Source organism: Bufo bufo, chromosome 8 (assembly GCF_905171765.1).
Source record: "Bufo bufo chromosome 8, aBufBuf1.1, whole genome shotgun sequence".
Taxonomy (NCBI): Eukaryota; Metazoa; Chordata; class Amphibia; order Anura; family Bufonidae; genus Bufo; species Bufo bufo.
The window spans coordinates 184,596,321-184,617,540 of record NC_053396.1 but is presented as its reverse complement, the minus strand read 5'-3'; the positions used below and the strand labels follow the sequence as shown (position 1 = coordinate 184,617,540).

The following is a 21,220-nucleotide window of genomic DNA, read 5'->3' as shown; positions in this document are numbered from 1 at the left end:
AAATTCTTACCTTTTTTAATTTTTTCTATTCTCACTCTTCTTTATAGTTAGGTAAGAAGTACGGATCCATATACACCTTTTACTTTGGGCCTCACCCTGTGGTTGTGTTCTGTGGCTATGAAGCTGTCAAAGAAGCTTTGGTGGATCATGGGGAAGACTTTATAGGTCGTGGTAGACAGCCTACAGTGGACAGAGTCTTCCAAGGATATGGTAAAACGTTACTTCACATAATTATAAAATAAGAGAAACATTTTAGTAGGCTGTATTCACACATTGAGGTAGTGCCACAGCACTAAACTGCTTCACTACTACGCCACTGCACTACTTTCAGCTCTGGTCCTAGTGATCATGTGATCGTCATGAATTTAGCAGACCCAGATCGGCCCTACAGTGCTTGTCAGAAGGCCATAATCTTTCTGTAAATAGAGCTAATATGTAAAAAATGTAATATAAATATAGTAAAAAAAATAATACAAACAAAATAAAAAATAAGAAAAATATAAAGAATGCCATACTACCTCAATTCACAGCTACTGGCACTGACACTGTCAATCACAAACTATATATCCCTTATATCAAAATGATTAGTGATAAGCGAAGCCAGCTTTAGATGCTACATCGCTGGAAACTTTGGATTAATGCTGTATGGAGATAAGTCTCCATACAGCATTAAAATGTATGGCCTCTGAAGAGGCGGTCAGTTGTTCGCGAAGTTGAATAACTTCAGTATTTGATTTTTAAAGCAGAAAACTAGAGTTGAGCGGACACCTGGATGTTCGGCAGGTTCGGCCGAACTTGAGAAAAAAGTTCGGGTTCAGGACCCGAACTTGACCCAAACATGACCCCGAACCCAAACCCCATTGAAGTCAATGGAGACCCGAACTTTTGGGCACTAGAATCGCTCTAAAATAGTCCTGGAAAGTGCTGGAGGGCTGCAAAAGGCATCACAATGTGCTTAAGAGCATGACAACTGTTCTGCAAACAAATGTGGATAGGGAAATGACTTAAAATAACATTAAATACAGAAAAATTAAAAATAACAATCTGGGTCTAGGAGTAGGAGGTTGAGGAGGCGGTGGATGTGGCGGTGTAGGTTGACGTGGCGGTGTAGGTGGAAGCAGCGGTGAAGGAGGAATAGGTAGCCAACACTGATTTGTGTTATTTTTAATTTTTTAATTAGGGTATCCCCCAAAATATTGGGACATATAACAAAATAAAACAAAGAATAAGTGCACTTGAGTACAAGAATGGATGGTTGAGGCTGGTATAAATGTCTATTCTGCACAAGGTACGGACAAGTCCTGTGGGATCCATGCCTGGTTCATTTTAATAAACGCGAGCTTGTCCACATTGGCTGTGGTCGGTGATAATGCTCTCTGCCGTGCTAAACACACGTTCACACTATACACTGGCTGCAGGGCAGGTCAGCACCTCCAAGGCTGTCAAAACTTTTCCACATTTTCACCATGCTAACCCTGCCTTCTCAGGTGCTGTGGTGCCTGAGCTGCGTTGGCGACCTCTTCCTCCTCCTCTGCCTTCGCCTTGTGCTTCCACTGTGCCCCCGCTGTCAGGTGGGAATGCTATCATCAGAGTGCGCTTGTAATCGCGCATCTTCCGATCAGTAACAGATGTTTTCACTTAATTTAGTTCCCTGTCAACAATGCACAACAGGGGTTCATTCACGGCAAAAGGGAGTTCATGTCACCCAGCAATAGAACAGAGGATTTTGAGAGATTTAGGCCCCTGTCAGCAATGCAGAGCAGGGGTTAATTCACGGCAAAAGGGGGTTCATGTCACCCAGCAATAGAACAGAGGATTTTGAGAGATTTAAGCCCCTGTCAGCAATGCAGAGTACGGGGTCATTCACGGCAAAAGGGGGTTCATTTCACCCAGCAATACAACAGAGGATTTTGAGAGATTTAAGCCCCTGTCACCCAGGCACAGCAGGGGTTTGTATACGCCAAAAATGGTAGAATGTCACCCGACAATTGAAAATAAGATTTTTTTCAATTTAGGGCACTAAAATTGGCACTTTTTTAAATTAAAATGGCTCTAAAATAGTCCTTGAAAAGGTTAGAGGGATGTAAAGGCAGTAAAATGTGCTTAAGAGCATGGCAACTGCTCTGCAAACAAATGTGGATAGGGAAATAACTTAAAATGAAATAAAATAACTAAAAATTACAATTTGGAGTCGGAGGTTGAGGAGGTGGTGAATGTGGTGTTGTAGGTGGAGGCAGCAATGGAGGAGGAACAGGTAGCCAACAATGTTTTTTTTATTTTTTTTATTGAGGTAGGTAGCCCCCAAAATATTGGGACAAATAAAAAAAAAGAAAACAAAGAATCATTGCACTTGACTTGAGTACAAGAATGTATGTTTGATGCTGGTATAAATGTCTATTCTGCACAAGGTACAGACAAGTCTTGTGGTATCCAAGCCTGGTTCATTTTAATGAACGTGAGCTTGTCCACGTTGGCTGTGGACAGGCGGCTGCGTCTGTCTGTAATGACGCCTCCTGCCGTGCTAAATACACGTTCAGAGAGTACACTGGCTGCAGGGCAGGCCAGCACCTCCAAGGCATACAGGGCAAGCTCTGGCCATGTGGACAATTTGGAGACCCAGAATTTGAATGGGGCAGAACCATCAGTCAGTACGTGTAGTCGTGTTCACAGGTACTGTTCCACCATGTTGTTCAAATGCTGCCTCCTGCTAACACGCTCCATATCAGCAGTTAGGGCCGGTTGATGCGGCGAGGTGACAAAGCTTTTCCACATGTCGGCCATGCTAACCCTGCCTTCTGAGGTGCTGGTGCTGACACAGCTGCATTGGCGACCTCTTCCTCCTCCACTGCCTTCGCCTTGTACTTCCACTTGTCCCGCGGCGTCAGTTGGGAATGCTCTCAGGAGCGCGTCTACCAGCGTGCGCCTGTAGTCGTGCATCTTACGATCACGCTCCAGTGAGGGAATTAAGGACGGCACATTGTCTTTGTAATGGGGATCCATCAGGGTGGCCACCCAGTAGTCAGCACACGTTAAAATGTGGGCAACTCTGCAGTCGTTGCGCAGGCACTGCAGCATGTAGTCGCTCATGTGTGCCAGGCTGCCCAGAGGTAAGGACAAGTTGTCCTCTGTGGGAGGCGTATCGTCTGCGTCCTCTGTATCCCCCCAGCCACGCACCAGTGATGGGCCCAAACTGCGTTGGATACCACCCCGCTGTGAACATGCTTCATCCCCATCCTCCTCCTCCTCCAGTAGTGGGCCCTGGCTGGCCAAATTTGTACCTGGCCTCCGCTGTTGCAAAAATCCTCTTTCTGAGCCACTTCTAAAAGACTGGCCTGAAAGTGTCTGAGATGACCCCTCTTCCTCCTCGTCGTCCTGGGCCACATCCTCTTCCATCATCGCCCTAAGAGTTTTCTCAAGGAGACATAGAAGTGGTATTGTAACGCTGATAACGGCGTTATCGCCACTGGCCATGTTGGTGGAGTACTCGAAACAGCGCAACAGGGCACACAGGTCTCGTATGGAGGCCCAGTCATTGGTGGTAAAGTGGTGCTGTTCCGCAGTGCGACTCACCCGTGCGTACTGCAGATGAAACTCCACTATGGCCTGCTGCTGCTCGCACAGTCTCTCCAGCATGTGCAAGGTGGAGTTCTACCTGGTAGACACGTCACATATGAGGCGGTGAGCGGGAAGGCCGAAGTTACGCTGTAGAGCAGACAGCCGAGCGGCGGCAGGATGAGAACGCCGGAAGCGTGCACAGACATCCCGCACTTTATGCAGTAGCTCAGACATGTCGAGGTAGTTGTGAATGAACTTCTGCACCACCAAATTCAGCACATGCGCCAGGCAAGGGATGTGCGTCAAACCGGCTAGTCCCAGAGCTGCAACGAGATTTCGCTCATTATCGCACACCACCAGGCCGGGCTTGAGGCTCACTGGCAGCAACCACTCATCGGTCTGTTGTTCTATACCCCCCACAACTCCTGTGCGGTGTGGGGCCTGTCCCCCAAACATATGAGTTTCAGAATGGCCTGCTGACGTTTACCCCTGGCAGTGCTGAAGTTTGTGGTGAAGGTCTGTCGCTGACCGGATGAGGAGGTGGTAAAGAGGAGGAGGAAACCGAGTAGGAAGAGGAGGCAACAGGAGACAAAGAATGATGCCCTGCGATCCTTGGCGGCGGAAGCACATGCGCCAAACAGCTCTCCGCCTGTTAGGGAGATATAACGTCCCTGGCCGTGCTTACTGGTCCACGTATCTGTGGTTAGGTGGACCTTGCCACAGATGGTGTTGCGAAGTGAATACTTGATTTTATCAGATACTTGGTTGTGCAGGGAGGGCACGGCTCTCCTGGAGAGGTAGTGGCGGCTGGGAACGACGTACTGTGGGACAGCAAGCGACATGAGCTGTTTGAAGCTGTCCGTCTCCACCAGCCTGAATGACAGCATTTCAAAGGCCAGCAGTTTAGAAATGCTGGCATTCAGGGCAAGGGATCGAGGGTGGCTAGGTGGTAATTTACACTTTCTCTCAAAGGTTTGTGAGATGGAGAGCTGAACGCTTCCGTGTGACATGGTGCAAATGATTGGTGACGGAGGTGATGTTGTTGGTGGCACATCCTCTGTTTGCTGGGCGGCAGGTGCCAACATCCCTTCAGAGGCGGAGGAAGAGGCAGCAGCAGAAGAGGGAGCCCTTTCTTGGTTTTAAAGGTGCTTACTCCACTGCAGCCCGTGTCTCGCATGTAGATGCCTGGTCATGCAGGTTGTGCTAAGGTTCAGAACGTTAATGCCTCGCTTCAGGTTCTGATGGCACAGAGTGCAAACCACTCGTGTCTTGTCGTCAGCACATTGTGTGAAGAAGTGCCATGCCAGGAAACTCTTTGAAGCTGCCTTTGGTGTGCTCGGTCCCTGTTGACGGTGGCCAGTAGCAGGCGAACTGTTTTGGCGACGGCTGCTCTGCTTTTGCACCCTGCTCCCGCTTTTGCTACGCTGTTGGCTCGGTCTCACCACTGCCTCTTCCTCCGAACTCGGAAAGTAAGTGGCACGATTCCATGTGGGGTCTAGGACCTCATCGTCTTCCACCCAGTCTTCCTCCCTGACAACCTTTTCGGTCTGCACACTGCAGAAAGACGCAGCAGTTGGCACCTGTGTTTCGTCAACATCAGAGACGTGCTGAGGTTGTATTCCCATGTCCTCATCAGGAAACATAAGTGGTTGTGCGTCAGTGCATTCTATGTCTTCCACCCCTGGGGAAGGGCTAGGTGGATGCCCTTGGGAAACCCTGCCAGCAGAGTCATTAAACAGCATAAGAGACTGCTGCATGACTTGAGGCTCAGACAGGTTCCCCGATATGCACGGGGGTGATGTGACAGACTGATGGGCATGGGTTTCAGGCGCCACCTGTGTGCTTTCTGCAGAAGATAATGTGAACGTGCTGGATCCACTGTCGGCCACCCAATTGACTAGCGCCTGTACTTGCTCAGGCCTTACCATCCTTAGAACGGCATTAGGCCCGAACAAATATCGTTGTAGATTCTGGCGGCTACTGGGACCTGAGGTAGTAGGTTCAGTAAGATGTGTAGCAGTGGCAGAACGGCCACGTCCTCTCCCTGCACCAGATGCTCCACCAACACCACCACCACAACCATGACCGCGTCCCTTATTAGATGTTTGCCTCATAGTTAGCGTTCACAAAGCTAAGTAAAAAGTGGTTAAGTATGTTAAAAATAATTAACTGCCAATATAAACCCTGATGTTGGGTATTGCACTCTATTATTTTTTTTTTAACTCTATATGACAGCGGTATTTGTGGCCTAAATGTGACACTCAATTATGCACGTCTTATCCCAGATGTGCAGTATATTAGAGGGTTTTTTCACCCCAGTATGCCAAAGCCGTATTTATGGCCTAAATGTGACAGTGACTTATGCACGTGTAATCACAGATGTGCAGTATATTAGAGGGTTTTTTCACCCTAACCAAAAAGCTGTATTTCTTGTAAACCTTGTTCAGGTGATAATCCTCGCAATCTCGTAGGAACTTGGATCGTTTCCTATCTTCTGTCTCTCTTTTATAAGTTGCAATGTGAGTGTCGGCAGTTTCTTTTAATTTATTAAATTCCTCAGAGGTTAATGAATCTCGCAACTGTTGCTCCGTAGTTGCTACTTGCTCAGTGATGTCACCAATCGCCTTTTGAATGCGATTAATCGTGAGTAAGATCAAGTCATATGAACATTTATTAATGATACGTTCAAAGTCCTTGCAATATTCACTGTCCTCAGCAAAGAAGGTTGGACACAAATGCACTCTGAGACCTCTTGGAATTCTATTCACTTTATAGTATTCGGCTAGTGTGGCCGCATGAAGTTCATAAGAGGTCAGTCTTCTAAGTTCTCTCTCTAAATGACGTTTTTTCAATTCGCTTGTAGGAATATTAAGAAAATCCGATGTTGATGTTACCTGTGAGAGGATCCTGTCTGCTTCAGCAGTATCAAAGCTCAATGTAGAAGCTGTAGAACTCATTTGGAAATGGTGGTGCACGGTTCCAAAAAATTCAAATTTAGATGTGGGGAAACCAGCACTCACTAAAATGCACGCTGCACGGGAGAGGACGTCAATCCACAGTAATATGAACAAAGGATCCCAGCAGTCGCGTCTTTGTGAATCAAATGTCTTTTATTCCATAGACCAGGACCAGGTTTCGGCAATGTGCCTTCATCAACAGGTAATCCAAATACAAACTTAACAGACTATATATGCTCTACAGTCACCGCCCACAGGAGCAAAAGTCCATCCCATAAAGGGAATGGCCAGAAAGTAACAGGTGTAATCAATTTAATAATAGACAAACCAAAGCAGAGAAAAAAGCATCTAGATTGATATTTTATCTTACATTTGTAGATAATACTCTTGTATAACTTTCAAATTTTCAATACCTGAGAAATAAACAGCAAAATATTATAAATATATAACAAAATTATTATATTACAGATACATAACCTCATATTCCCTATTGAGGCCTCTAGGGTGCAATGTGTCCAATGTATGGATCCAAAAGGCTTCCCTCCGTAGCAACATCTTATTAATGTCACCCCCCCTCCGTGGTCTAATCACCTGCTCTATAACCTGGAATTTCAGTTGGGCAATAGAATGTCTGCACTTTTCATAGTGGCTTGGAATGGGTAATAATAAATTTTTAGTTCTAATGGTCGATTTGTGTTTGTTAATTCTGTCCCTCACTGCCTGCATTGTCTGACCAATGTACAACAGACCACAAGGGCATTTAATCAGATAAACAACATTTGAAGACTCGCATGTAAAAAAAACCTTTTACTTCAAACGGATTCCCGGTGTGTGGATGATAAAATGTAGGGCCCTTTATGATGTGTGAACACTGGAGACAATGCAGGCAGGGGAACGTCCCTTTACGCGGTGTTGATAATACACTTTGACGTAAAGTTTTTTGTTTTTTGCGTATGGGCGGGGCCACGTGAGACCCTGGTGGCGTTTATGGATCATCTGAATTCAGCATGTGAAGGTCTACAGTTTACAATGACATGCGATAGAGATAAAGTCAGTTTTTTGGATACATTGGTTAAAAAAAACAAGGAAGGTGAATTATCCACTGACCTCTATAGGAAGGAAACGGATCGAAACAGTATTTTGCATTATTCGAGTGCACACCCCCCTTCCTTAAAAAGGTCTATACCTAAATCTCAATATCAGCGGGTAAGGCGGATTGTTACGGATCCGCTCTTACAGGATCAGAGGCTGGGGGAAATGACTATTAGATTCAGAGAAAGAGGATATCCCTTAGATGTATTAACGAACAGTGGTGCTTGTCAAGTGAGGGTTAAACATAAGAAAAAGGATGATGCTAGGATAGCATTTGTCCATAAATTTCACCCCTTTAATGCATATATTGACAATATTGTAAGAAAACACTGGCATTTATTGGGTAAGGCCTATCCAGAGGTCTCAGAATTTAAAAGTTTACCCCTGATTTGTAATAGGAAGAACCCCAGTTACAGGGATATGCTAGTGAAAGCGGATTTAGGGGGCACTAAACATCGGTTACGTCAAAGTGTATTATCAACACCGCGTAAAGGGACGTTCCCCTGCCTGCATTGTCTCCAGTGTTCACACATCATAAAGGGCCCTACATTTTATCATCCACACACCGGGAATCCGTTTGAAGTAAAAGGTTTTTTTACATGCGAGTCTTCAAATGTTGTTTATCTGATTAAATGCCCTTGTGGTCTGTTGTACATTGGTCAGACAATGCAGGCAGTGAGGGACAGAATTAACAAACACAAATCGACCATTAGAACTAAAAATTTATTATTACCCATTCCAAGCCACTTTGAAAAGTGCAGACATTCTATTGCCCAACTGAAATTCCAGGTTATAGAGCAGGTGATTAGACCACGGAGGGGGGGTGACATTAATAAGATGTTGCTACGGAGGGAAGCCTTTTGGATCCATACATTGGACACATTGCACCCTAGAGGCCTCAATAGGGAATATGAGGTTATGTATCTGTAATATAATAATTTTGTTATATATTTATAATATTTTGCTGTTTATTTCTCAGGTATTGAAAATTTGAAAGTTATACAAGAGTATTATCTACAAATGTAAGATAAAATATCAATCTAGATGCTTTTTTCTCTGCTTTGGTTTGTCTATTATTAAATTGATTACACCTGTTACTTTCTGGCCATTCCCTTTATGGGATGGACTTTTGCTCCTGTGGGCGGTGACTGTAGAGCATATATAGTCTGTTAAGTTTGTATTTGGATTACCTGTTGATGAAGGCACATTGCCGAAACCTGGTCCTGGTCTATGGAATAAAAGACATTTGATTCACAAAGACGCGACTGCTGGGATCCTTTGTTCATATTACTGTGGATTGACGTCCTCTCCCGTGCAGCGTGCATTTTAGTGAGTGCTGGTTTCCCCACATCTATAATTTCATCACTGGACTGGCTATCAATCACAATGGTTTGTTTTACGGCAGAGAGTGGATGTAATAAATCATCCAATTGACATTTATTGCAGATTGTAGTGGGCATGCTCTGTAGCATGTGTAGTAGTCACTGTGCATTGAGAGGGAGAAAGGAGGAGGAGCTAAGATCAAATTAAGCAATAGTTATCAGATTTATGATGTCTTTTTCATTTGTATTTCCAGATACAAGACATGATTCCAATGATAATGAACCATCTCCCAGGTCCACATCAGAAAATCACCACATTGTTGGAAGAGCTGAATGATTTTGTCGCTGAGAGAGTGAAAATGAACCAAGAGACACTGGATCCACAGAATCCCCGAGATTATATAGACTGTTTCCTCATGAAAATGCACGAGGTACCTAGAACATGGTTTAAAGATGTATTGTCATGACATCAATCTCAACTCTAGGACCCGCAATCCATCTAGTGAGGTAGATAGAGTTACTATAATAGAAATTAATAGAGAGTGCCACATACGTGTTTCCAGCGACCTCTCCATTTGTTCTCTGGCTGGCTGCCTCATCAAGTCAGATGGGGTCTCAGAAGGTAGGACCTGCACATGAAGCGGCATATCTGCAGGATTTGCAGAATATGTTGGCCTTATATTGATGAATAAAGAAATAATACAATAATCATTGGACTGGCCCACTAGAGTATCAGGGGATCCTCCAATGGGAACAGTCTCTGACGCCTCAAAAATTCCAGGAGAAAAATCCCATTTGTAGCTGCCCTTAGGTTGGCACACGAGAGTACCAAAGGATCCTCCAATGGCCCCATTCTCTGAAGACATAATGGGCCCCAAAAGTCCAGGAATAAAATTCAAACAACCTTTGGAGACAATCCCTTCACCCTAGGGTCTATTTCTATGATTCAAATCTATTTGATTCAAATCTATTAGGATTGGGTCCTGAGAAAAATTTCTTCTGGTGGACCCAAAGAACCCCAGTTCAACACTGCATCCATATCCGCAGGATAAGGGATAAGTCTTTGATAGGCAAGTTCCTGACCACTACAGCCACCGCTGATCATGAGAACAGGTGACCCATGTTTTCCTTCAAATGGAAAGGCAGTTGTGCATGCCCACTGCTGCTCCATTCATCTTTGTGGGACTGCCAAAGTCTTTTTAATGAGATTTTCTATCTTAGCTGTACAGAATTTATGTGATGGGACACCCCTGGTGTGATCTTCTTGCATTTTTAGGAGAAGGACAATCCTGACTCAGAATTCAACATGAGGAACTTAATTCTTAGTCTTAACAATCTATTTTTTGCTGGTGGTGAGACGGTGGCTACAACATTAAAACATGGATTTCTTATCCTCCTCAAATATCCAGATTTACAAGGTATGTAAAATTAAGAAAAAAGTGTAGAATTCTGAATGGGATTAAATATATTTTTCGAGGCAGCATTATAGCTGTCTGTGCTTAGGATAGGTTTACAGTATCTGATCAGTGGGGGTCTGACACATACTGCTGTGGCTGTTCCTGCCCATTCCAAGTGAATAGAACTGAGCGGCCGTGCCAGGCACAACCACAACCAGGTCTATGCATAAGGAATAAAGGGGAAAAGAAACTAGACGGCTGCACCCTCTTCATTCAGCTGATAGAGTTGGACCCCCACTGATCAAATATTGTTTTTCCTATCCTAATGAAAATTCCTTTTAGTGTCAGCTTTTGCATGATTATGGGAAGCTTGAAGTACATAAATCTAGTATATTGTTTTATTTTTTACAATATTAGGGTATGAAGATACATACAAATAAAGTATATTTCAATATGCTGTCCTACTTCAGCCTCTTTTATGACCTCTCAATAAGAAGCTAGACCAACCATTGTTGAAAATCAGGGGTTTAAAATTTCCATCCTCAGTCTAAATCAAGACTAGTGTGCCACTCTTTCTATAAAATGTCATATACACTATTAGTAAATCTGGACTCAGTAGACAGAGGTCCTATATTCCAGATTTTCTTCTCTTGGCCAGAGTGGAGGACCCGTCCTGTCCTTCATTGCGCAAACAATATACTGATTTGAATGGGAACTCTGGCATGTCCAATATCACCTGTGGTAGCACTGCAAAGAAATTAAGTTACTGAAAGGCTACTAAAAGTGGCCCCGTTTTGTAGTTGGGTTCAAATTGATGGAAGGCGGGGCCAGCAATACCATATGGCGGCACATTATACCACCCCAACAGAGCCAAATACCACAATCCACTACAAAATACTGCCACCTGCAGCGCAAAATACATCCCCAAAAACTTCCACTGGATGGTCGTGAGGAGAGCTTAGGCGGCCCCCTGGGTATTGGCCCACCAGGAAAATTCCCTGTAAGGTCTATGGCCAATCTGACCCTGCAATTGGCTGAACACTAATGGATCTTCACTTAGAAGCTGCAGGCAGTCACAGTGGCCACTGCAGGAGAAATGTGGTATTGCACAGCACCTTTGCAATGAATGGGGGACCAGGTAATATGTAGTCATGATCATTTCTCGCAGTTCTTTGTAGTGGCTCTCTGTTCTGGCTGTTCTAACTGGTCTCAAGCAGTCATCTCCACTCTAAAATGTCTATACAGTATACCCGAATGGGTCCTTTAAATATTAGTTTTAAATAAAGTTTTTTTTTTTATAGCTAAGATATATAAAGAAATAGATGATGTGATCGGACGGGATAGACAGCCAAACATTGATGACCGGAGCAAGATGCCGTACACAGACGCTGTCATCCACGAGATCCAGAGATTCAGTGATGTCATCCCCATGAATGCACCACATTCCGCTACCAGGGACACTATCTTTAGAGGATACACTATCCCTAAGGTATCAGATGCAATAGCATATGTTGGCTGAGAAGAGGAAGGAGATAAGATATATTCCGCTACAACCGTTCTGTTAAGAGTAACACTGGACAGATATGTAGCAGATTTTCTGCAGCAGATTTGTGTGTGCGGCAAATCCACAGCATTTTACAGCACCGGCAAAATGTGAGTTTGTTCTGAGGATTTCCACTGCAGATTCAACTCTTTGCAAAGCATAGGAGGAAATCTGTGGCAAATCCGCAGCAAAATCTCTCTACGAGTACAGCCACACGGTAAAGATTTTGTCATCATTCTGCAGCAGAAATTCAGCTGAAGTTGTCTCATCATATCGCTCATGTAACACACAGAGATAAAGTACTGTAAGTAGGTTTACCGGCAGTGCTATGTTCAACCACAAGCATCACAACACAACACGTGATTTACTAAGGCCTCTTTCACACTTGCGTTGTCCGGATCCGTCGTGTACTCCATTTGCCGGAGGTGCCCGCCGGATCCGTAACACCGCAAGTGAACTGAAAGCATTTGAAGACTGATCCGTCTTCAAAATGCTTTCAGTGTTACTATGGCAGCCAGGATGCTATTAAAGTCCTGGTTGCCATAGTAGTAGTGGGGAGCGGGGGAGCAATATAATTACCGTCCGTGCGGCTCACGGGGCGCTCCAGAATGACGTAGAGCGCCCCATGCGCATGGATGACATGATCCATGCGATCACGTCATCCATGCGCGTGGGGCGCCCTGACGTCACTCTGAAGCACCCCGTGAGCCGCACGGATGGTAAGTATACTGCTCCCCCGCTCCCCACTACACTTTACCATGGCAAACAGGACTTTAGCGTCCTGGCAGCCATGGTAACCATTCAGAAAAAGCTAAATGTCGGATCCGGTAATGCGCCGAAACGACGTTTAGCTTAAGGCCGGATCCGGATTAATGCCTTTCAATGGGCATTAATTCCGGATCCGGCCTTGCGGCAAGTCTTCAGGATTTTTGACCGGAGCAAAAAGCGCAGCATGCTGCGGTATTTTCTCCGGCCAAAAAACGTTCCGGTCCGGAACTGAAGACATCCTGATGCATCCTGAACGGATTTCTCTCCATTCAGAATGCATGGGGATAATCCTGATCAGGATTCTTCCGGCATAGAGCCCCGACGACGGAACTCTATGCCGGAACAGAACAACGCAAGTGTGAAAGAGCCCTAAGCTGAAAATGATAAGTGTGAAATGACAAATTCAAACTTGCTACATCTGTTCTTAATGTACCTGGTATTTAAGTTGCCCTGAGCTCCTCCTAGTGGTGGCTTCAGGGAGACAGTTTTAATACAGTCAGGTGAGCCTTAGACATTGAGCTGTATGGGGAGATTTAGCAATGTGTTTATGCCATTTATCTGGTGTAAATGCATTGAGAAATAGGGTGTTCTGAATAAACACCATATTTATGAAGCACCTGTTCCATTTTTTTCCAACCTTTCTTTATTGCAATTTCTTTTCAATTAAACTGTCTTCCACTTACTAAAAAACCTGTAAATTTGTCAGAAATCCGTAGAGTTGCATCTTGCTTTCCAAATGAGAGTGTTTGACACACGTACTAGGAAACTGGAAAGGACAAGGAAGGCCCTTTTTGCTATGTGACCTTGTGAGATCTGTGTACGCCCCTGATTGCCAAGAAGGATTTAGCAAAATCTCATCCAATTTCGGGCTACTGTAATATACTGCAGATTTTCAGCACAGAAATCTGAAATGTAAAAATTACGTACCTATGAATATGCCATAAAGTTTCCATCTTACATACTGTAGTTTATTTGGGGTGGGATATTAGTTTGGCTTGTAAACAAAGAACATGAGTTTCATGATTACTTTTTTTTTTTGGGTGAATGATACAGTATGTGTATGGTCAGGCTAAGGATCGCAGGCTTATAACTCTTCCTATAACTCCTCTCTTCCTATTTTTATGTTCTAGGGTACTGGAGTCTGTGCCTTGCTGTGCTCTGTACTGGAAGATCCTACATATTTTGCTACCCCAGACAAATTTAATCCTAACCATTTCTTGGATTCTGAGGGAAATTTCAAGAGAAACGAAGCCTTTGCACCATTTTCCTTCGGTAAGATCAATAATCTTCAATGGCAAGAATTTTTCATAAAAATAACAAAAAACTGTTATGTGCTGAAAATGAGTAAAAGAGAATGAGGGATAAATGTCTGCGGTAGAGATCGGTCCTCCCACATTGAAAGTTTGTATCAGCCTGTGTAATCAGGCCATTGCAAACGAGCACCGATGGATAAGTTATCATTAGAGATGAGCAAATTTCTTAAAAGTTCGATTCGGCTAATTCGCTGAATTTCAGGAAGCTGCGTTAACGCCCCCCCCCCCCCCCCCCCCCCCCGTCATTGTACCCCTCAGATGCCGCGGTCATACATGATCGCGGCATCTGAGTGCAAAATTAACAATAAATTAATTTTTTTATCAAACTTGCCGCCTCCATTTGCTCGCGACGGGCCGGCCGCTGCCATCTTGCTCGAAGATCTTGGCAGAAATCCTGTGCGAATGCCGATGTATGATAACTAGATATGAGTGAATCAAATCCCAGGAAGTGGAATTTGATCCGAATTTCAGGATAAATTTGATTCGCCTGGAAGCCAAATTTCCTTGTGCTTCATGTCAGCGAATCGATTTAACCTGAAATAGTATATATAAAAAAAAAAAATCTAACTTACAGTACCTCCTTCATTTGCTCGTGACGGGCCTCCATCTTGCTTGAAGATCTTGGCCGAAATCCCGTGCGGCACGAGATTAAATCATCACGCCGGCTGGCATGGGGACGTATGACGTCATCACACTGGCGGAGTGCCGGAAGTTAGGCTTCACAGCTATAAGGGGTCCCAGAAGTTTTTGGTCATGTGAGAAGCCCATGTGACATGGTAGTGAAAAGCAGCAAGTGTGATCTCTTGTGTGTGTGAGGGTTAGGTTTAGGGTGAGGATTGTTTGGATATTGGGCATGGGTTCTGAGGATCGTTTGAGAGTGAGGCTGGATTTTAGTAAGAATCCATACATTTGAGACACAGCAAATGCTTTTCATCTCCACTTTCTGGTGTGACAAACATAAAATGACAGACAGGAGGTGACCACTTCAGTGGACCAGTAACTGGCACAGGGGGCTCCTCCTGAATTGTCCTGAATGATGAGACCAGGAAGATTAGACCTACAGAAACCCAGAAAACATCAGAATGGGAGCATGAGTAAAAGTAACTATGGATTCTTGTTTTTTAACCTCTATGCTTCATTTAAAAGAATAGACTTGCTAGACAATTCCTTAAACCATTAGATGGGCCAGGAACTTTTTGATCCAAACCGTGAGGTATAAATGATACTTTAACAACAGATGAAGAAAAGTGGATAGTGGCACTCACCAACAAATTCTCTTTGCAGCTATGGACATAAATGATACTTTATGTATACATTGGGTGTCACATATTAATCTCTACAGACATTACACGATGCATCGTACTGTACATAGACACATGCACATGGCAGATAATCACTGACCCCTGTTCATGTAAAATGGCACTCAGATATCCAGCATTTGACTGCTATGGTCATGTGTCAATGTACAGTAGAACTAGTCATGGCACAGCCATTGGACCACGGTACCAGTGCAGCAGGAACCATATAAAACTTTAGTCATTTGTAGCAGGATATGGGGGTTGGGAGAGGTGTTGATTCTGCGTATGTTGAATATTTAACTATTTTTTCCTTATTCCATATAGGGAAGAGATTATGTCTTGGAGAAGGTTTGGCTCGCATGGAACTCTTCTTATTTTTTACATCCATTTTACAGAATTTTGAGCTGACATCACAAACACAGTTTACAGATTCCGATATTTACCCCAGAATGACTGGTTTTGCCAATGTTCCCATCTCTTACCAGATGTCATTTGTGTCACGTGGATTTTGAAATTCTTTGACGATCATTTTCCTCCTATACACTTGAATGTAACAGTCCAAATATTAGAGTAGATTAGTATGTTCAGCTATTACCATTATTGACCATTCTTAATAAACTGACCATAGGGTATAGGTTGAAAAATGTTTTTAAGAAAGGATCAAAATAGCATAGAAAAACATAAAAAAAACATCAAATTCCAGGTCTTCCACTGGTCTTTACTCACTAGTACTGCTTAACACACCAGATATGGTCACAGCTAGGATTTCCATTCTTTCTACTATTTTCTGCCTTGATTTTGCATTTTGAATGGGGTGAGTCCTTCAGCAACTATAGCCCTATTGAATGGGGCTAATGAACAAGAGGACACCCATTGTTAATATAAGCAAAAATTGCATGAAAAATCTAATTTGCAACTAAAGTACATACTCTAGCATGCAAACAGAAAATAATCTACAAAAAGCTGTGAAGAGTTTTTACGTACCACACATTTCTACACTCAATGCTGTGTGTGTTAGGAAATGCAAAAACCACAGGAATGTGCCAACCAGCTTGCATGCAACTATTAGGGATTACATAGATACAGTGCTGCCCATAATTATTCATACCCCTGGCAAATTTTGACTTAAAGTTGCTTTTATTCAACCAGCAAGTAATTTTTTGATGGGAAATGACATAGACGTCTCCCAAAAGATAATACGACGATGTACAAAAGCACTATTGTGGAAAAAAAACATCATTCTCAACTTTTATTTACATTTGAGCAAAAAGTGTCCAGTTGGCGTAAAAAAGGAGAAGCCTTCAACCCAAAGAACACCATCCCCACTGTCAAACATGGTGGTGGGAACCTAATGTTTTGGGGGTGTTTTTCAGCCAATGGACCAGGGAACCTAATCACAGTAAACGGCACCATGAAAAAAGAGCAATACATGAGGATTCTCAATGACAACATCAGACAGTCTGCAGAGAAACTTGGCCTTGGGCACCAGTGGACATTTCAGCATGACAATGACCCAAAACACACAGCAAAAGTGGTGAAGAAATGGTTAGCAGACAACAACATTAACGTTTTGGAGTGGCCCAGCCAGTCCAGAGTTAAATCCAATTGAGAATCTGTGGAGGGAGCTAAAGATCAGGGTGATGGCAAGAAGACCCTCCAACCTGAAAGATTTGGAGCTCCGTGCTAAAGATGAATGGGCAAAAATACCTGTGGAGACATGCAAAAAGCTGGTCTGCAATTATAGGAAGCGTTTGATTGCTGTAATAGCCAATAAAGGCTTTTCTATTGATTATTGAGAAGGGTATGAATAATTTTGGACTGGACACTTTTTGCTCAAATGCAAATAAAAGCTGAGAAATGTTTTTTTTTCCCACAATAATGTCTCTTGTACATCGTCTTATTATCTTTTGGGAGACACCTATATCATTTCCCGTCAAAAAATTACTTGCTGGTTGAATAAAAGTAACATTAAGTCAAAATTTGCCAGGGGTATGAATAATTATGGGCAGCACTGTATATACAGAAATTTACCACCCCCTATACAAACGGTTACCATATTAAAAAATTACCGTATTTTTCACCCTATAAGACGCACCTGCCAATAAGACGCACCTAGGTTTTTGAGGAGGAAAATAGGAAAATAAATATTTTTAACCAAAAGGTGTGCTTTTGGTGGGTTTTGAACTATTGGTGGTCTGTGCTTGACACTACTATTGGGGATCTGTGGATGGCACTGTCATAAGGGATCTGTGGATGGCACTGTTATGGGGGGATCTGTGGATGGGACTGTTATGGGGGGAGATCTGTGGATGGCACTGTTATGGGGGGTGATCTGTGGATGGCATTGCTATATATGTGTCACCCACAGATCCCCCACCCCATAACAGTGCCATCCACATATCCCCCACCCCATATTAGTGGCATCCACAGATGCCCTTATATACAGGAGCTAAACCTGTGGGAGGGGGCCAGTGGCATGCCAATGCGGCGGGGCCGGTGCGGTCATTGTACTCCGGCCCTGACGCTCACTCACTGCTTTATTGCCTAAACCTTTTATAATAATAACATTAATTGAAGTTCCGATCCCCAGTTCCATCTGTACTACCTATTAAATGTCCTGAAACACAGAGAGGAAATGCACCAACCAAAAATGCTACTGACTATACTGGGAAGTCATAAATGCAGGTATTAAAAGCTGAGACTTTCGCCAATATATTCCAGTCAGGAAAATATCGGAGCCCATCATGCACCACGTCACGGTCACTCAGCATGGCAGAGGGTCCTAGCCGCTGCTCTAACTAGCTCTTCACATCATAGTTAGAGCAGCGGCTAGGACCCTCTGCCATGCTGAGTGACCGTGACGTGGTGCATGATGGGCTCCGATATTTTCCTGACTGGAATATATTGGCGAAAGTCTCAGCTTTAATACCTGCATTTATGACTTCCCAGTATAGTCAGTAGCATTTTTGGTTGGTGCATTTCCTCTCTGTGTTTCATGATTATTTGCTACATTCTGTGTAGTTTGCTTCTTGTGGTGCATGTGGACCGCGTCGACATCCTCCATTGTATGCATATTTTGCTGGGGTTAGTCGATTATTGCGGTCCACATGCGGTCGGGCTGCTCCCCCAATGAAGGACACGCCACAGTGTCAGGGGCTGAGCAGCTCCTCCAGAATTGCCACTTCATTTCTGTGTTTCTATTAAATGTCCTGTAGCAGGCAGAGCAGGGCGGGCGGGCGGCCGTAACTTACTGATGTCACGTGCCTGCGCCGCCTACTTTATGAATGAAGTAGGCGGCACAGGCAAGTGACATCAGTGAGTTACGGCCGCCCGCCCGCCCTGCTCTGCCTGCTACAGGACATTTAGTAAGTAGTACAGATGGGGCTAGGGATCGGAACTTCAATTAAAGTTATTATTATAAAAGGTTTAGGCATTAGGGAAGTGAGTGAGCGGCGGAGCCGGAGTACAGTGACTGTACCGCTCCCCCCCCCCCCGCATTTGCATGACACCAGCCCCTCCTCCCTCCCCCTCCAGCTGATACATCGCCCCATAAGTTGCAGGGGCATTTTCCCCCCACTTTTGGGGGGGGGGGAAAGTGCGTCTTTTGGGGCGAAAAATACGGTATACATCGATAAACTAATATGATGCATAACTGGGGCCGTTTTCAGACTGTATTATGGAGTTACCGTATTGTGGGCCTCTTGTGGTTTATCAGAACTGGACTTAGAGTGCCTGAACGTCTGGGTGCCATAATAAGGACACACAAATGTACTTGTATAGCTCTGGAAAGTGCCTGTACTTTTATAGGAAAAAAATAAAATAATTATTTATACCAAGAACCAATGAACAAAAATGTATTTTCTGATGGAATCTTTTCCATTTTTCAGAAATACTAGAAAATCTATCTGCATGTTTTACACAGGTATGGACAGGTTAGGGACAGGACAGTATATCAGTATGTCATTTCCTGTATGCCAAGAGAAACCAGGAAATAGAGACAAGTGGGGGACCTGGGAAGCGTTGGGAACGGATGAGAAAGTAAACTGTGAAGCTTTACAGTTGATGACTGCAAGCAGAGATCTCGAAAAATGCAAGGAATTGATACAGAAAATATAATAGAAATTTGCAGAACTTTTAAAATTTACAGTAGATAGGATTTGCTGAACCTGAAATACTCCTGAAATAAAGCTCCTTTTCCATAGTGGACTGATATTAAATCTGAAACAGCGGCTGAAATTTTTTTGCAGACATTTTCTTTTGCTGTAATATGGATGTTCTTTAAGTTATATTATGGGTAAGTTATATAACAGAGTATTTCAGTCTGGATATGCCATCACTTGCTGATTAGTGGAGGTCCCAATGATTACGAGAACAAAGGGTTTGGTATTTTCTCTGCAAAGAGCCCCTCCTGTCTACACGGTGTGCAGAGAGTGAATGGGGCTTATGGTGGCTGCACACATAAGAATAAAGTCGACCAAAATGGCAGATTTCAGCCATTCCAGCCTACTGTCATTTGAAAAACTAGAGTGAACAAGCATTTGCGATTGCTGACGGCTGGAAAACTTTGGCCCTTCATTGGCCAAAACTGCATGTTGATGGCATAATCGGCTAAAATCAGCCAATCACTTGCCATTGTGCTCAAGCACCAGGGAGTCTGTTTTTATAGAAAACTGACCTCCTGATCGAGCAGTTTAGTAGTTGGGATTGTTCGTACGAGCGATCCCAAGGACGACTGATCGGCCGCAATGCGGCCAATCATTATCTTAAATGTGTGACAACATTTCGTTGTCAGGAATCAGGATGACCATGGTGCTCCCCAGAATGCTTTGGTCCCTTAATTCTACCCCCACCAGTCTTCAGGTGACTTGTCGGTTCGCCCAGCGGTCGATTTGCGGCAAACTTTGATTGTTCGCGGTTCGCCGAACATGCGAACATATAACGATATTCGCGCCCGCCATATTATTTTACATTGTGAAGAACTTTGACCCATGACACATCCATCAGGTGGTACAGGACAGCCGATTGAGACATTTCAGCACATGAGAGGATTGCGCTGCAGGAGAGAGTTCTTATTGTATTCAAGTCAATTAGTATTTGTATTCTTTTGTCTATGAAAATCTTCAGTCAAAAAAAGGTCCATATATGCACATCAATCACAACTATGGTGTGGAAACCTGAAATAAAATAGAAAACGCACTATGGTGTAGTAACTTCTCAAAGGAGGTGTTCCCCTGTGAACAGGTTATACTCACAGGACTCCAAAGATATTGCGCATAGACTGCTGGTTCAACGATGTCATCCACCAGAGAACTTCACAAATTGCAGTGAAGATAGATCCGGAGTGGTCAGTGGGACGAATGCAGGTTAGTACCGTAGCTAGCAGATGTACAATCTCCCTTAGCTTCCACCCAAGGAACCGCACAGACGGAAAGCTTCACTGCGTATGCAAAATCCTGCAGATGTCCACGATCCAGAAGATGGAAAACCACTTGTCACTGGATAAAACCAGACTCCCCACTCTTCGAAGTCTCAAAGAAAGGAGGTCAAGCCAATAGTGAAGTACGTACCAAAGTGTCAAATAGAAAATATTTAATATACTCACAAAATTAACAAGTATAGGAGCAAATTTAAAAAAAGTCCATAGTGCCCGACCCAGGTTTCGCCATAATGCTTCGTCTGGGGCGTAAGTTACTAAGTGGATACAGCTGGAAATAAAGGGTCCGGGGAACCTCCCCTGTTGGACGATATTTAAAACTCTTAAAAAACCAACAGTTTCTTTTGCAATGTATATACTATCCTCCTCTATATACAAACAGTCAAGAAAAGATATATACATATATAAAAAATAGTAATAAAATAAAATATAAAAATACCTGGAGGACAAAACCAATAAAATCACATTCAGGATCTACAACAATACTGAAACCGCATAAAGGACCTACATCCCCCTATCATACAGACGCACTCCAAGGGTG

General features: G+C 43.7%; 1 protein-coding gene across 1 annotated transcript in view; it reads left to right on the top strand.

Moving 5' to 3' along the window:
- LOC120978127 (cytochrome P450 2G1-like) overlaps positions 1–15,945 on the top strand; it is an 18,990-nt gene extending 3,045 nt beyond the window's left edge. The window contains exons 2-8 of the mRNA XM_040406354.1: positions 48–210; positions 6,419–6,501; positions 9,181–9,357; positions 10,203–10,344; positions 11,625–11,812; positions 13,765–13,906; positions 15,570–15,945. Of these exons, the coding sequence (XP_040262288.1) occupies positions 48–210; positions 6,419–6,501; positions 9,181–9,357; positions 10,203–10,344; positions 11,625–11,812; positions 13,765–13,906; positions 15,570–15,757 (1,083 nt within the window). The 3' untranslated portion in view covers positions 15,758–15,945. The remainder of the gene's footprint in view (positions 1–47; positions 211–6,418; positions 6,502–9,180; positions 9,358–10,202; positions 10,345–11,624; positions 11,813–13,764; positions 13,907–15,569) is intronic.
- Positions 15,946–21,220: the final 5,275 nt, after the last annotated feature.